The sequence below is a fragment of the Prosopis cineraria genome, unplaced genomic scaffold, assembly GCF_029017545.1.
Source record: "Prosopis cineraria cultivar Desert tree isolate PC_DT_omini unplaced genomic scaffold, ASM2901754v1 PC12, whole genome shotgun sequence".
Taxonomy (NCBI): domain Eukaryota; kingdom Viridiplantae; phylum Streptophyta; class Magnoliopsida; order Fabales; family Fabaceae; genus Prosopis; species Prosopis cineraria.
The window spans coordinates 3287440-3305639 of record NW_026555343.1 but is presented as its reverse complement, the minus strand read 5'-3'; the positions used below and the strand labels follow the sequence as shown (position 1 = coordinate 3305639).

The 18200-nt window shown below is 33.6% G+C and overlaps 1 protein-coding gene across 1 annotated transcript; it reads left to right on the top strand.

Moving 5' to 3' along the window:
* The first annotated feature begins 4889 nt into the window (after nt 1–4889).
* LOC129288042 (dol-P-Glc:Glc(2)Man(9)GlcNAc(2)-PP-Dol alpha-1,2-glucosyltransferase-like) lies at nt 4890–15211 on the top strand. The gene is given in 12 exon segments (XM_054924361.1): nt 4890–6083; nt 6183–6225; nt 6228–6270; nt 7713–8046; nt 9814–9838; nt 9841–10083; nt 10236–10278; nt 10280–10374; nt 10459–10660; nt 14570–14712; nt 14800–15030; nt 15033–15211. Coding segments are annotated over 12 exon segments (1518 nt in total). The 5' UTR covers nt 4890–5993; the 3' UTR covers nt 15059–15211.
* Nucleotides 15212–18200: the final 2989 nt, after the last annotated feature.

Below are 18200 nucleotides of genomic sequence, written 5' to 3'. Positions count from 1 at the left end.
CTTGCTTTATTTTTGGAAAAAGTAACTAACTTAACATGTTTCAATTAAAGAAAAAAATAACGACTTGATGTTGTGCTAGACTTGTCTGTTGATCTCACTCTTATAAACCTAGGGTCACTTGTAATTATTATTATAATGTGTTATATCTTGTGTATACTTAACTTTAAATTATACACTTATAGTTGTGATTAATGTAATTTAATAATTGATGTAATTTATGTGCTCACATTGTTTTGGTTTTAAACTTAATAAATTATATAATTTAAAATTTTAACCAATGAATATTATTATATAGGCCTTTCTTTCACATTGTCCATTTTATTGAAATAATAGACGTATTGATCTCCCTCCGCTCTCGTCCCAATTTTTAATGGAATGAGATGGGATGAAATACAGAACAAAAATTCTTTCTTGATTATTTTTTTGGGATGAGACACGAGACAAGAATGTTTCAATTCAATCTCATCCCGTCCCATAAACTTCATGGTAGATTGGTTTGGTTGTGGTTAAATCCAAACCAAGACCAACTCCTATGTATTTTTTTATGTTAAGGTCTAAAATATTGCATTTGGGATATGTAACTAAAGTTGGGCCAATAAATTTAAATGGATTAATCAAATAGGCTTTCACATTAAAATCTCTCTCCCCTCCTCATAGAAGCCTCCACACATGTTCAACGAACTCAAAGAGTAAATAGACTCTTAAATTATAACGTTTAAAATTTTAACTTATTTTTATATAATTTTTTTAACATTTAAAAATAGAGCAATTTAACCTTTGTCATTAATAAAAATTAATTTTAATCATTAGTTGATTAAAAAAGACTTCAAAAAAAACTTGATCGATATTAATTTTCTTATAAGATGCTTCTTTGCAATTTTATAAACTCTTTTCTATAATTTTTGGATCTTTTATGTGATTTTTTGATCAACTAATGATCAACATTAATTTTTTTTAATGACAGGGTCCTAGTGCACTATTTTCAAAGTTGAAGGAGAAAATTATATCACATATAAATTTAAGATAAAGATACCCTTAAATGAATAATTAAAAAGTAAAAAATATCCTTTAATCCGAATCAAATATGCTATCATACTGTCAAAAAAAAAAATCTTGCTATCATCTTAAGCCTTGTTTGGCATGAGCCACAAAGGAAATTGATTTTAAACTGGGATCAGAATTTTGAAATTAGTAGAATAGAATTAGATTGGAGAATATGGATCATGTTTGACAGGACAGGTCACTCATTTAAAATTATTTTTTAAAAGGTTCAGACTTAAAAAGAAAAAGAAAATTTAGTATAATAAAGTTCGAAATTCAATAAAAACAAGTTCCCGCGGCCTGGCCTATGAAGCTTAGTATTTATTTATTTTTCTTTAAAAAAAAAATGAAACACAGAGCTTTGCCAATTAATGACATGATTTACACCCATGAAGACTATCTTCACTGCAGCATCAGTCACATCTATGGAGGAGACTTCTGCGAGTGAAGAAACACTTCGGGTTGTTAGAAGACTTGCTTTCCTGTGTTTTCTCGGGGCCCCCTATTCTATGCAAACAAAACAGGATTTGCCTTTAAGTAGACTGTCAAGGCCTATGAGCCCAACTAGATCTTTCAGTTTTACTATTGCTGTTTTTTCAAAACTTTTTGGTGCTTTCTACTATTACCTTCTCGTGTTATATCATGTTTTCTTGTTTTGACTTTCAGAACTCCAATGGTCTGTCGTGGTTGCTTCTTGTTCCTTGGTCATTATTTACAAATTAATGTCATACTACTTTATTGAGGTTCTGATGGTTCTATTTTGGCATTGTTGGAGTAGAGGTGAGTCATTCCCTTTTCCGGATTTTGTTCCTCCTTATTGAATTCAGTTCTTTTTTTGCTCTGAATTGTAAGCGATTCATCACTGAAGCATGAAATTACTAATCACCATGGTTAATGTTCTTAATACACCTGCCAAAATCCTAAGTTTATGTATCCTTTAGTAGCATTTTGGTATAATGTTGAACTTTATTTTAAAAATTTACTTTTTCTTTAAATGAGCTTATGGGTTTGCGTTGAACCCGTTAAATAAGAGCTTAACTTTAAAAAGTGATCAGTTTAAAAAAATTGAGTTTATGGATCTATTTGGGTCTAAGCCCAAAATGATTATACAGATTCATTCTAGACAGTGCAAATTTAACATTAATTTTTTTATGATTTTATAAATTTTATTTTGATAATAAAATATTAAAAATGAAATATAATATTTTAACATACATTTTTTATATTTTTTAACAAAATTATGAGTTAAAAATTTTAAATTTAAAAATAGTTAGAGAATATTTGGATAATAAATTTATAAATATTTTTAATATTAAATTTGAACCTTTCCTATTCATATGGACAGTTCAAATTACGGATTAATAATAAAAAATTTACTAATTTTTTACTTTCCTAAATAAAAAATTAAACTATTTAATCTATACTGTCAAGTTAAATATGGACGCGAGAAAGCTAGGAGGGTGAGGAGGAAATCGTGAAATTCATTGGGACTCATGTTGTGTGGGACTTCGGGAGGAAAATAGGAAGAGAGATAGGAGAGAGAATGAGAAAAGAGAAAAGGAGAGAGAGATGATTTTTATCTCGCCATGCTTGACTGAATGAGATAAAATGAAACTAAAGAAAATTATAATTTCATATGAATAATAATAATGTTATTATTTACAGAAAAGTATTTATATAATAAATTTTATTTTTAAACATATTATTTATATAATTTTATTGTACATTATTGATTAAATAAAAATATAATTGTAACATTTTTTACCTGATGCTAGCCAAAAATATTTTTTATTTTAATTTTCTTTCTTCAATTCATCTATGATTAATCTAAATTTTTAAGGGGAGGAAAAAATTATAACAAAAATGAAGAGAGGCAACATGCAAGAAATGAAAAGATTCATAAACAAATTGCTGATCGAGATATTTTTAAAAAATCCTTCATATTTAGAGAAAAATTAAAATTAAAATATATGAGTTTTATATTTTTTTGCTCTTCATTTTCTTACCTCCTTTCTATTTTTCCCTTTATAGTCAAACAGAGAATTTTCTATTATTTTTTTCTAATTTTTCTTCCTTGCTCTTTCCTTCCCTTTATTTTTATATTTTGTATGGATGAGAGAAAATATGAAAAAAAATCAAGAGAAAATAAATTTTTTTCTTTGGACAAGGAAAGAAAGTAGAAGAAAGAAAAAGTGAAAGAGAAAATGAGATATAAAACTCACCATATTTTTCCCTCAAATTTTCTCTCCACACATGGAGAGATTTTGGGAAGAAATTGGTTCTTTCTTACTTTTCTTGCTCTCTTACATTTTGTTGGTCTTATTTTTGTAACACGAACAGTTTTTAACTCAAGCAATACTTCTTCTTCCCCATACCACCTCCACTTAGAAAAATTGTTGAGATATTTCATTTATAGATTGTTCCTCTCCACAAGTCTCTTTCAATCTTCCACTATCGTAAAGTTATTAGCCTACACTTTGTTATAGAATTCTATTGCTACAAAAGGGTCAAGAGTGAGCTTATTTGTAAATTGTTATCAATTATAAGGATCTGAATTGTAGACAGTACCTTAAACTTAGGCCAAAAATTGTTATTGTATTAATTTAAAAATACATACTTTTAATTTTTTAAATAGAAAATAACATATGTTTACTAAATTATAATAACATGAAATTCATTTTTATCACTAATTTGATTTTAAATCACTTAGTTATGTTATTTTAATATAATTTTTCAACTTATTTTATAAATATAATTATATAGAAATGATATATTTTACGATGAGGGTATTATATTATTATAATGTTTGCTTATTTTTTTCTTCTTAATTTGCTTGTCTATTAAATATAAAAGTGATAATATTTTTTTTTAATTTTCTTTTTCTCTTCTGAAATGTTTTTTCCTTTTCAACTCTTCTTTTTATCCAAACTGAGCGTTAAGTCACGCTACCAAAATGTGCTCCCCAGATTGAAATTTTACGGACCAAAATGCCCTCCATCGTCAAAGCAATCTTCTCATTCAGCTTCTCCCTCCCCCGCCTGCATCTCCAGTCGCCTTCTCCGCCGTCTGATCGCCTTCTCCATCTCCAATAACTAACTTCTACCACTTGCACTTCGTTCCCACCATCCCGTTGTCCTCGAGAGTCACTCCGTTGCCATCGAGATCCTCGTCTGACCCCGTAGCTTGTACCTTGAAGATCTTGAGTGTTGCTTACCACAGGTCGTGTATCCTCCTCAGGTTCGCTCTCTATGTCTTTGCGAATGCCCTCAATTCCAGATGCTTATGCATTTTGGGATTTCACTTAAGATAGATAACTGGAGAGGTGAGTTTAAAATGTTCTGGTTTTAGAGGAAATAAATAATCTGGACCTTGGAATGCGAATGCAGTAAAAGTTGGAATCTTTTAGTGAATTATGGAAGAATAGAAAAAGGAAACTTTGCTGGGAATATTATGTTGGCATAATCAATTGAGAAAATGGGGATGCTGAGGAGAGCAAGAGAGATTGTTGTTAGATATGAAGTTGAACTGGCTCGGGAAGGACTGCGAGCTGAGACTTGAGTAAGCAAGGAAGGTTCTTAACTTCAAATTTTATAGTTACAAATGCTCTTTTACAGTTAAGAAAAAATTACTCGGGAACTCAATGAAATGGAAGTAGGTTGAATGACTACCAAACTAATGATTTGTGTTTTTGCACCTATTTATAGAATTATAGTAAACACCAAAACATAAACAAATTGAGACGATAATTTATCAACAGTTGAATTTGTAACCATCAATAGGTATGGCATTGCTGAATAAGCTTATAATTGCAAGGAACTTTTTTTTTTTTTTTTTTGGGGGGGGGGCTGTGGTTGAGATGGATGAATTCGTTGAAAAACATGGACCAAACTGAGACTTCTATTGTTTCTGTGGATTAAATTAGTTTTTTTTTAGAAAATATTAAATCTGATATGCCATGTGGGACTTAATGAGGGTAATGAATTTCCAATTTATATGTATCAGTAGAGTAATATATTTCTATGTTGTTTCAAAAGGCTAAGATGGTTTATACATGTACAAAGAAGATTTGAGGAAGGCGTTGGTGAGGATCGCATTGAGTTCTGTGAAGAGGGGGTAGAGGAAGGCTAAATAAAACACTCAATGAAGTTGCTGAACAAGACCTTTTAATTAACAATATATCCAACAGTTTGGTTATTGATAGAATATAATGGTATTGTTATCTAGGTAGTGAACTTCACCTAATAGAATAAGGCTTCTTGTTGTCCTTGTTGCAACCTTGCATATGAGTAAATCTTAGACCATGTCTTTTACAAGTATTCCATCAGGTTTCCACTTATTATGAAGGAATGGAGGCAAGCACATTTTTCTAGCTTCATAATGAAAATTAGACATGCTTTATTATCATGTGGGATTTTGCATGATATTTTCTTCTCTAGTATTTTTCTGCTTGTTGCTGTAACTGAATTGGGATTATCTTACAATTACAATTGGTTGATCAGATATTGTTAAAAATGTTATATGCAGTTGCTATTTGTTGGGTAATTGAATCCTTAGGTTTCATTGCCCATTACTCATGAAGTTACCTACAAATTTTCTTTTACTTTTATTTAAGAAGAAAACTCATATAATCACTTTTTCATCTGATCTGATGAGTAGATATGTCAATAACTTCACCCTTTCCTGGCTTAGGTCAAGCAATTTGTAGTTGTGAGAAAAGTTTTCCTCACTGCTTCATATCCCTTTCTCTTGGATGCTATACACTTTTGAGTTTCCTGGACTGGCTCCGGTGTAAAGATCATCTTAAAGAGGCCCTTTGGTCATGCTACCCTGAAGAAGGATCCCTGTCCCCAGAAGGGAAAGAAGTTATCTTTAGTTGCATTGACCTCAAGATAACTTTTTGGTCCTTGAGTCTCTAGGACCAAGTTTCATATTGTTGTTCCATATAGGAAGAAATGGGAAAAATAGCTCTTGCAGTAATTGTGAGCTTGTGGGTTATTCCTATCACCATACTCGTCAATCACATTGTTCCTGAGCCATATATGGTAAGCAAAGTTGTTGAAACTCGGGGATAAATCAATGCAATTCCTATAAATGATTTGAAGAAATTTGTGTTTCGATATGGTATGCTCTTGTTTTTGCAGGATGAGATATTTCATATACCACAGGTTCAGAAATACTGCAAGGGAGATTTGGAAGTTGGGATCCTATGATTACTACACCTCCTGGCCTGTATGTTCTTGGAAACTTGATGCTTGTTGCCCTATACATTTGAATAAAGAATTAATACTATAGCTGATTGATCTGATGGACTGGATGAAATGATAAAGGAATATAAAAAGACAAAAAAAAAAAAAAGTTACTTCCTAACTATGGCTTCCAGTGGTTAGAAAGTCCTAAATAATTTATGGATTGTTGCACAATACTAATTTGTGTTCAAGCAAAACTCATACAGTGGTTGTTGAATTTTGTGTATATTATGTGCTGTGCCATCAGAAGCAGACACAGAGTTACTGAATAAGATTTATAACTAGGTCCATTATGTGACCTGGAATTATGATAAATACTCTTTTGATTCTTCTAATTTTCTCAGTAAATCAACATAGTTTCTATAGTTATTATCAGAGCAATCTATTTCTCTAGTTTTCTTGCAGAACTATTTAGTCATCTCCAGTTTCAATTAGGCCTATCCTTTTCATCTACTTATTTGAAAAAAAAGGCTTATATGCTCTCTTAGTTGTCAGGTCACTCAGTCAATGTGCTGTTGACTTGATGTTTCTGTTGACATGCCAATGCCATATTTCCGATGGGGAATTACCTTTGTTGTTGCAACTCTCTTGTTGACATGGAGATGAAGTGGTAGAAGCCTCGTTCAAATTGAAGAGGGCAACATTGTTCAATTGAAACTAGGGAGACCATATTTGAAAATTTTTAAAACTGGAGGAATTAAAACTGCAATTAAGTCCCAAAGAAAGTATTCAAAGATAATTTTAAGCTCCCTCTGACTTATAGGAGGTTATTTATCATCCTTCAGCCCCTTTAACTATCATATTCCATTGCTTGAATATGATAATTAGAGAGATGAGTTGCTCTAGTTTAAACTCAAGGCATTAAGTATATGTTTGGTTTTCAGTTTACATCTGGCAAAAGTGCATTTGGAGAATCCAACTATTTGTTGGATTTGACAAGAGCACATCCTAGATGTGGTTTAAATGTGCTTGAGGGTTACCCAAACAGGCCCTAAGTTGCGTTGATGAGTAATCTAGAAGGATAACATTGATGAAATTGCTGCAATTTATAATTATTTTTTTTGTCCTTTTATGTTTAAACTACAGTATTAGGATCTTAAGTCATTAAATATTAAGTTTGTGCGATGATGTTTTTTAAAATATTGAATACTATGTACAGAATAAGTTGAGCTATCAATTATACAATTTTGTTTACTGATCTCATTGCATTATTCTGATTTTGTCAAAGAGTATTTGAAAATGATGGTGATTGATACACGAACCATGTTTAGTGCTTCTCTTCTCTGAGGAACATGCTGAGGAACTTCAATAGTCCTGCATAGATAACTAACTTTTTATAACAAATATATATATATATATATATATATTAAAAACAAGATACTGTCAAATACCAAGGTTGATCTTTGCAATATTAAAACTTTGCAGGTACTGTCTTTCACTTGCCCATGTTGCTTCTTTGTTTCCAGGCTTTTACACAGTGCAAGCTGCTTCAACATTTGCTGATTTGTGCTCCACTTCAATTCTTCGATCATTCAATAGTGTCTTAGCAGTTGCATGCAGCATAATTATTTATGACATAAATACTCACTTGAAGCCAACACTTGATGATAAACAGGCGGTGCTTCAAGCAGTGGTTCTATCCTTGTATCCCCTCCACTGGTTCTTCACTTTTCTCTATTATACAGATGTTGCATCTGTATCGGCAGTGCTGGCTATGTATCTTGCATGCTTGAAAAAGAATTACTGGCTTAGCGCATTGGTAAGGTATTTTTAGGAGTTTATGCTGTAAACTATCCTTCCACAATGGAATTTGTCTGTTTTATTTTGGTGGATTTAATATTTTCATCCCAGAGCTCCTCTTTTCTAGTATTCTGCATCGCCTATTGAGCGTGCATTTTTAATGCACTGGTTTTCAACAAAGTTGCCTGCCATCTAGAATTCTTGGCTATGTGTAGATCTGATTTAGCAATGTCCTGTTTGTTTCTACTTTCTACATTGTCAGGCAGAAACTTACCTTAGAAAACTTGATGAACACTAGGTTTGTCCTAGCACTTTGGAGTATTTCTTCTGATTTATTTTGATAGTTCTGATGCAAAAAAGGAGAGCAAAATTTTGTGCCAACATATGGTTTATGCTTCTCTTTGGTTTGTACTGTTGGAGAAGAATTTCATGACCTTTGTTTTGTCCCTGCATCTTTTGTGGGAAAGGATGGAATAATCTTTGTTTATGGCTTCCCTTTGGTACCCTGTGCATGTTTGTTTATGATAGAGTACCGAGTAGCATTGGATAATGGTGATGTGGTGTAGTTATAGAAATATCAGGAATAATTATTATTTTCAAGTTATTTTAGATATTATCTGTTTAAAAATTTTTAAGATTATTTTTATGTTTTGTTGAGTGGTCCTTAAATTTAGGAGTATTGGGTATTGTAGATTATGTAGTAATTTTATTTATTTATTTATTTTTCTGATAGTTATGCCCCATATCTGAGTTATGGATTAATGGGAGTATTTTTAGGAATTATTAATCATTTTTCTGTCTATAAATACTAAGGCACAACATGTAGAAATCATCTGGAAATACAATCATTATTTTGTTATATGAGTGGAGATTTTCCTTTGGCTTCATTAGTTGTATGAGTTTAAGATTCTTGCTCATCTTCTATAAAGATTTTCCTTTATCTTTATTAATTTATTCTGATTTCATATTTAATAAAGATTATTTTCCTTATTTCTCCCTACCTATATTGGATCCTGTCAGTTTAAGGGAGATTCAATTTTTATATGTAGAAATCAGTCAGCTTTGCTTTTTTTAAATTTCTTAGGTTTTCCTCTTTTGTTGCTTATCTTATGTTGGGAATATGTATGCCTCCCGATGTCTATTTATTTTCTTTCCCTGTAAAACTGTTTCTACTCAATTAGAATAATAGATACACAGATGCCCCACCATTTAACATTCTTGCATGGCTGATGAACGTATACTAGACAGACGTAGGTGTTTCTCAATGTTGTTTACTGGGTTCTTACTAGCAACCAGGAAAATCACATCATATGTCCATGTCATTGTCTAAATAAATCTCTGTTATCTTTTTTCTTGCATGCCCACAAAGTTCAAGGCAATATTCAAGAAATTTAATTTTATAAATTAGCTGATACTATTTGAACTCAAAGGTCTATCCTTTTTTCATTTCTGAGCTTGGTACAATTTTATCTCCATGTTTCTTTTTTCTGCATGCCCTTTTGTTCTGGATCATCAACATTCAAGTGTCGGTTATTTTACTTGGCTATTGGACTCTGTTGTATGCACTTTTGATGCTTCTGTGATTAAAGTGATATTTTATTTGACGTTGGGAGCTTTTTTGATATGGTGCATTTTTTTCCTTTAATCTATGCATGTTGATGATTAAATTTATGGATATGTCATATGGAATATGGGTGGGAAAAAATTTAGTGAAAGGGACAATTTATTTTACTTGCAAATGCTAAATTTTAGAGTGTTAGTAACTAATCCAATTTTATTTATGCAGATTGGAGCCTTCTCAGTGGTTATTCGACAACAAATATTATATGGGTACTTTTTGTCGCATGTACTCAGATCATAGACATTGCTATGACACACGGAAAGAAAAATGCAATAACAGCAGAGTCGGATCTGTCTATAACTAAACCCGGGTTGGCATGTGATAGCAGCACTAGTACAGTGGGTTTAAATCTGAGAAAGCGAAAGGGCGTTAAAGCAACAGACACTGTCAAGAGTTATATGCCCAACGCACCTGCATCTTCTCCTGCCCCTTCAGGTTTATTATTTACTTGTTTAGTGCCTAGCCTTTTTTATGCTCGTGAGCAAGTGACGTTGTAACCTGGCTGCAGAAAAGTTATTCGCATCTCCCTCTGTTTTTTTTTTTAAATGAAATATTAAAATAACTACATATCCGGTTTCTTCTTGCAGGCCTGCTTGAGGATATTTGGGCAATCCTTTTAACGTTATGGCAATGAAGTGGGACTTTTGATCTCATTCAGCCCCTTTGTGATGGTATTGGTTGCCTTTGTTTTGTTTGTCCTTTGGAATGGGAGTATTGTTCTTGGTAAGATTCCTTCTGTTATTATTATCCCATGTAAATTTTTGGGCCACTAAAACTCCTATTTTGACTTGTCTTTCTGACACTTCAGGTGCAAAGAAGCTCATGCAGTTACCCCGCATTTTGCTCAGATACTTTATTTCAGTTTGGTTTCTGTAATGGCTCTGGCTCCTATGAATTTCACTGTCACCCATGCTACAGACCAGTTCCAGCACTTTAGGAAAAATATGACCTTTGGTTTCTTTCTGGGGTTCATGGCTCTGACCGCGGGCTTTGTCTCTGTACACTTTTTCAGGTTAGCTCAGAAAATTAATTACACATTTAGAACATAAAATTTATTACGTGTTTTGATTATTAGCAACAATGTGCATGCTTTGAAATTTTAAACTGATTTGTCTTGTCAATAAATAGGGTGGAGGTGCCGTTAAAATTATATTCCCCTTTCCCAGTACTTTTTATTGCTATCTTCCATTGCTTATTATGTTACAATATGGAGCGTTGTCAATACGATCTATTTAAATTCTAATCACTCCGAATAATCAATTTCTCCTTTGTCTATGCTTCATCTAGGGTTTAGCACTTGATACATTTTTAATGAACCAATAAATTATTATTTGGTCCATTAATTGTTATGACTACTTAACTTACTACTTGAAAATTATTTACTGTATGAGTTAATCTCTAAAGCAGCAAACTAGCTATCCATTAATCCTTTTTACAGTGACTGAAGGATATGAGGATGATATTATTTTGGATTTTTTGGATGATTATCACAGAACCAGATATGAAACAACACAAACAACAACAAAACAACAAGCCTTATCCCACTAGGTGGGTCGGCTACATGGATTGCAAGACGCCATTGTGCTCTATCATTTATTAGCTTTTAGAAATATTATTAATTAAGAGATCACGTTCAACAACTTCCAAGAGTGTTCTCTTAGGCCTTCCTCTACCTCTTAATCGGACTCAAAGTATATGTTCCACTCTTCTCACTGGTGCCTCCCTGGTCTTCTTTGTACATGCCCAAACCATCTCAACCGATTTTCTACCATTTTTCCTCAATAGGTGCCACCCTCACTTTTTCACGTATGTGCTCATTTCGAATTTTATCTTTACGTGTATGTCCGCACATCCATCGTAACATTCTCACTCTCAATAGGTGCCACCCTCACTTTTTCACGTAATTTCGAATTTTATCTTTACGTGTATGTCCGCACATCCATCGTAACATTCTCATCTCTGCTACTCCAACTTATGCTCTTGCTGTCCCGTTAGAGCCCAGCATTCACTACTATATAACATTGCCGGTCTGATAGCAGTACGATAAAACTTTCCTTTAAGTTTATTAGGCACCTTACGGTCACAAATAACTCCTTTAGCTTTTCTCCAATTAAACCACCCAGCTTGAATTCTATGTGAAATATCTCCACTGATTTCGCCATCATTTTGGATAATGGCTCCCAAATATCTAAACTTTTCCACTTGAGGTATAATTTGATCTCCCAATTTTACTTCCAAATTATTTTCGAATAGTCCTTTATCAAATTTACAATATAAATATTCCGTCTTACTTCTACTCAGACGAAAACCTTTCGACTCCAATGTCCTCCTCCATAACTCAAGTTTGCAATTAACCTCTTCTCTTGTCTCTGCTATAAGAACTATATCATCCGCGAAGAGCATACATTTCGGGATTTCCTCTTGAATATGTTCCGTCAAAACATTTAAAATCAAGTTGAACAAATAAGGACTCAGAGATGATCCCTGATGTAGCCCAATCTTTATAGGAAAATCCTTTGTTTGACCACTAGGCGTTCTTATACTAGTTTTTACCCCCTCATACATATCTTGTATGGCTTTAATATAAGCAATCCGTACTCCCTTTTTTTCCAACGCTTTCCAAAGCACTTCTCTTGGTATACGGTCATAAGCTTTTCCAAATCAATAAAAACCATGTGTAGATCTTTATCTTTACAACGATACTTTTCCATTAATCCCCTTAGTAGATAAATCGCCTCTGTAGTTGATCTACCTGGCAAAAACCAAATTGATTCTCAGAAATACTTGTCTCCAATCTCAACCTATGCTCAATTACTTTCTCCCACAATTTCATTGTGTGGCTCATGAGTTTAATCCCTCTATAGTTAGTACAATTCTGAATATTCCTTTATTTTATAAATAGGAATTAATGTACTTCTCCTCCACTCATCAGGCATTTTCTTGGACCGTAAAATCACATTAAATAACTTAGTTAACCATCTCACCCCTTCTTCACCTAAACATTTCCATGCTTCGATAGATATACAATCAGGTCCGTTAGCTCTACCATTTGCCATTTTCTTAAGAGCTTCCTTTACCTCCTTATCACGATGTTTCGATAGAATGACAAATTTTGTTCTCCTTCACCAATTACTAAATCCTCCAAGTTACTAGATGAATCCTCTCCATCATTGAAAAGTTTAGAAAAATAAGTCTCCATCTATTTTAATTTCATCATCTGTAACTAAAATTCTTCCTCTCATCCTTATACACCTTACCTGTTCTAGATCTCTTGATTTTCTTTCCCTACTCTTGGCAATCTTATAAATATTTTGCTCTCCTTCCTCGTCTCAAGGTTCTTATAAAATTCTTCAAAAGCTTTAGAACGAGCTTCACCCACAGCTCTCTTAGTTTCCTTCTTAGCCATACGGTACCTCTCCCAATTTTCCTCATTGTTACACAAATGTATGGCTTTAAAAAGTTCTTCTTATACTTGATTTTGTCCTGTACACTATTATTCCACCACCAAGACTCCTTATCTCTCGGACCAGGACCTTTCGATTCTCCCAAAACTACTTTGCAACCTCCCGTATCTTTTTAGCCATATCCTCCCATATGATGTTAGCACTTCCCTGAGAATCCCAAATTCCTTTATCCAAAAGATTTCGCTTGAAAATATCTTGCTTCTCACCTTTTAATTGCCACCACCTAATCCTGGTGTTACTACTTGTCGACGTTTTTGGATTTTACTCATAATACACACATCAAGGACTAGGACCCTATGTTGTGTCGTTACAGCATCTCCAGGGATCACCTTACAATTTTTACAAAGTTTTCTATCTGTGTTCCTAACCAAAAGAAAATCAATCTGCGACCTTGAGGCTCCACTTTTGTAGGTGATGAGATGCTCATCTCTCTTCTTGAAACAAGTATTGGCAATCTTAAAATCTACGCCAATGAGAAATCAAGAAGAGTTTGCCCTTCATTGTTTAGCTCTCCAAAACAAAACCACCATGCACCCTCGCATACTGACCAGCTTCCCTCCCGACATGCCCATAAAGTCTCCTCCAATAAAAATCTTTTCACTCTGTGGTATGTGTCGAATCAACCCCAGATCCTCCCAAAATAATCCTTAAGACTGGCTCTGTCCCGACTTGCGGCGCATAAGCGCTAACAATATTAACAGTCTCACGTCCAATATCATTTTTAAAGAAATAATTCTGTCTCCAATTCTGCTAACTTCTACAACGTTCTTTCCACTCCTTATCTATAATGATGCCTACTCCATTGCGTGCACTTACTTTTCCTGTATACCAAAGTTTGAAACCTTGAATATCCTTAGCTTCTTCTCCACGCCATTTTGTTTCTTGCAAGCAAAGGATATTGATTTTCCTTTGAATCATAACCCCTACAACCTCTACAGATTTACAATTTAATGTCCTAACATTCCAAGTACCAAATCTAATTTTGCTCTTATGGACTAACTTCTTTAGCCGCGTGCGTCCAGAATGACGCGGTAGCCCTTGCTCATTTAACACTACATCCGGGCGCCGATGCAGCGGCTCTAACTCACTTATCACTGTACTCGAGCCATGCAGCGCGTTACTTACGGGCAACGACCTAGCATTAACATTATAACGTCTATTGTCCATGTTCATGATAGATTCAACAAATTTTTACATTGGCTGTTGATGGCCTAACACAAACCCTCCTCCTTTACCCGGGCTTGGGACCGGCTATATAACATAGGCGGAGTTAGAACCAGATATGTAAAGACCTAATTATTTGTTTATATTTGTCTTCTTTCAACTGTGTATATGTAGCAACACTGGTTTATGAGAAGCTCACTCAGATGAAAATAAACTCAGCTTTTATAACTTTTTATGCATTCTTGGACTGTTTTACTCCCATTTTTGTAATCACTGTTGGTTGATTAATGCAGTGTTGCTCATCCATACCTTCTCGCTGACAACCGGCACTACCCTTTCTATATCTGGAGGAAGATCATCATGGCTCACTGGTCAATCAAATACCTTATGGTTCCACTTTATATATGGTCATGGCTTTCCATTATCCGTACCTTGGGTGAGCACAAATCCTTAGCAAGCATTCTTTTAAGTTTCATTTGCTTATAACGTTATGGCTTATTAACTACTGTCTTCTGCCAAACAGGGAAATTTCAAAATAAAATCTGGGTTTTGGCATACTTTCTGGCTACTGCTGCTGTTCTCGTTCCAGCGCCTCTTATAGAGTTTAGATACTACACCATACCATTCTTCTTCTTGGTGCTTCACAGTAATGGTGATAAAAGTGGACGTTGGTATCTCACAGGGATGTTATACATTTGTGTAAATGTTTTCACAATGATGATGTTTTTGTTTAGGCCATTCAGTTGGGATCATGAGCTGGAATCCAAAGGTTTATATGGTAAGTTAATTCACAGGAAAAAGAAGAGAGTTTTCATGCGCTTAAGGGATTTTATTTGATTGGAAAACAATTCAGTTTGTTTTGTTGTCCTTTCTTTTCTCTTCAAGTTCTCTTGTAATCATGTAAATCTTAATTAAGCAGGAATGACGTACCTGAGGCCCCATTGCATTTTTCTGTTCTAATTGATTTGCGCACTTTGCTAAACTTAGTTTTGCCTTCTGTTTGGGTTCCAACTCTCAAGTTTGGAGTCGTTGTTCAAAATCAAATTTAGCGGGACTGGACCCTATAATTCAAATTGAGCAAACAAGAAGCGGGGCTCATTCCTAATAATATTCTGGCTGAGCTAGAAAGATGCTCGAGGAATTGTTTTTGGAACTCTTTTGATAGAACCAAAAAGCCTAATCTGTTTTTTTTTGGAATTGTGTCACTAAAGATAAATCAAATGGGGTACTCGAATTCAAAAATCTCAATAATTAAAATATTGCCTACATCATTAATTATGTTGGGGTCTCATCACTCAACATAAACGTTTTTAGGTTTAAATTTTTCGGGATAAATACAAATGCAGCAAAATGGCTATTCCAATGATCTATAAATCAAGTTCTTCTTACACTTGGAGCAGTATTTGCAAATTTGGAAAAATTTTATGTCTCAAGTCGGATGGAAAGTGGATAAAGGTAACCAAATTTTTTTTTGGTATGACAAATGGGCTTCTCTTCCTGAACCTCTTGTTAAATATACACTCCTTGGTGCTGAATCTATTCTTCACACCAAAATCTCTTATTTATGCATGCCTTTTGGAAGATGAAATTTCAACCTTCTTAATCATCATCTTCATCTTGATGTGATTAATCAAATCGCTCTTGTCCAACTTCCTAACCCTCATGGTGCTAGTGATGCCCTTTGTTGGAGGTCTTCTTTTGATGGAAATTTCTCTATAAAATTCGCTTGCAAAAAGCTGGAATCCCAAAATGAACAAAAAAATTTTAATATTTGGTCTAAAATTTGGAAGTGGCTTATATATGAAAAAATCAAATGTTTCCTGTGGAAAGCAGCTTGGGATTGCCTACAGAGTAATTTTACAACCAATGAAGGACACAACCCAATACAACAAAACTGCATCTTTGGTTGTAACTCTCCAGACTCTTTAATTCACATCTTACAAGATTGCAAGGAAGTGCGGGAGGTTTGGCTAAAGTTAGTCAATCCTTTCAAGCTAAATAATTTTTTCTCTCTTAATATGCAAGACTGGATAGCTTGGAATGCAAGAAATGAAGCAGGGAATACTAGCACAAGAAAAATTAATTTGTAGAAGCTCTTTGCTCATGTTTGTTTGAAACATATGAAAAATGAGATGCAAGAGATTGTATTCTGAAGATGACAATCAAGACAAAGATATCACCTTCTCTTGTACCCAACAAATCATAAATGAAATGTGGCTTCTATCAAGATTGGATATTTTGAATAACAACAGACTCAGATCAAAGTCTGAATGACGTCCTCCGAAGGCAAGATGGGTTAGGCTTGATGTAAACGACTCAGTTAACTCTCTTGGTGCTGCAACTTGTGGTGGAGTCATCTGTGATAAAAAAGCAAATTGGATTATTGGTTTTTCAAAATTTCTTGGCTATCAACCATACACTGCAGCTGAATTATCAAGCATTTTAGAAGGCCTTTAGATTGGTTGGAATGCTAATCTTACCAAGATTAATTTACACACTGACTCTATCGAAGCTCTTTCTTTTATTCGACATAATTTCTCTGAAAGCCATCCTCTAGCGGTAACCATCAAGAAAATAAGGGAGCTTATTATGAGAAACTGGACGGTTACTTTTGACCACGTTTTTAAAAAGGCAAACAAATGTGCTAATTTGCTCACACGAGAAACTTCGTATAACCACTACGACCTCTCTATCTATAATGTTTCGCCTATAGGATATAGGAACATCTTGGACTCTGATGTGTCGTGACTTTTGTAACCCTAGCACGGTCTTGTCTGTGTCTTTTCATTCAAAAAAAAATTGAGCAAACAAGTGGCTATAATACTGAGAAAAAGGTATCAAGAAAAACAAATGGTAAAATAACAAATTTAGTCATAAATTATCTTTCTAGAAATATTTGGTGGCCTAAACTATTCAATGGTGCAAAATAAATCATGAACTTTCAAAAATAAAGTATTTATCAGCCTGCCATTCACTTTAGTTGACAAACATTATGTAGGGCCTATAATGGCACATGGCACGACACATCAGCATAATAAAAGTGTAAATTTAATCACGAATTATTTTTTGAAGAACATTGGGTAGTCTTGATTATAAAAAAAGGATCATTCAATATCTTTCCCTTAATTTTGACCAAACATCATTTATTTTTACTTATTTTCACACTTATGAGGCTCATAAAGTATCAATCTTTTCAATCTTCTTGCCTTCATTATTAGTATCAGTTCAAGAAAAAAAGGTTCAAAGAGTTTTTATCTAAAAATATTTACAAGGATGATGTCAATGAAGTAAAAGATTAATTCTACTATGCATGGGAGAAGCTTGATTCTAGCTTAATTTAGCTACTAATGATTTCTTCTACTTTGTTAGCGCCATCTTCATGAATATTTTCAAATAAGAACTCTTTGACCCTCTTCTTCTCAAGCTGAGATAAGAAGATTGAAGAGATTAATGCTTTGTGGGTCTCATAAATATGAAAATAAACATTGTTTGGTCAAAATTGAGAGAAAAGTATTGGATGGTTTATTTTTTTATAGTAGAAGCTACTCAGTGCTTTTTAGAAAATAGTTCGTAACTAAATTTGTACTTTTACCATGCTAACGTGTCGTGCGCATGTTGTGCCACGCGTCATTGTGGGCCCCACAAACGTCCGTCGGTTAAAGTTAACGGCAGGCTATCGGATACTCCATTTTTAAAAGTTCATAATTTATTTTGTACGATTTGATAGTTTAAGCTATCACATACTTCTCGAAAAATAATATATGATCAAATTTATATTTTTACTCAAAAACAAATGTGAAGGTAACATATGTAAAGATAGAGAAAAACTTGGAGAATTTTAGAGGAAAATAATGATGCTATATTTCAAAAGTTGGATTGGACCACGAATAAAAAAGTATAGCGTTTTATGATTCTTATAATCTA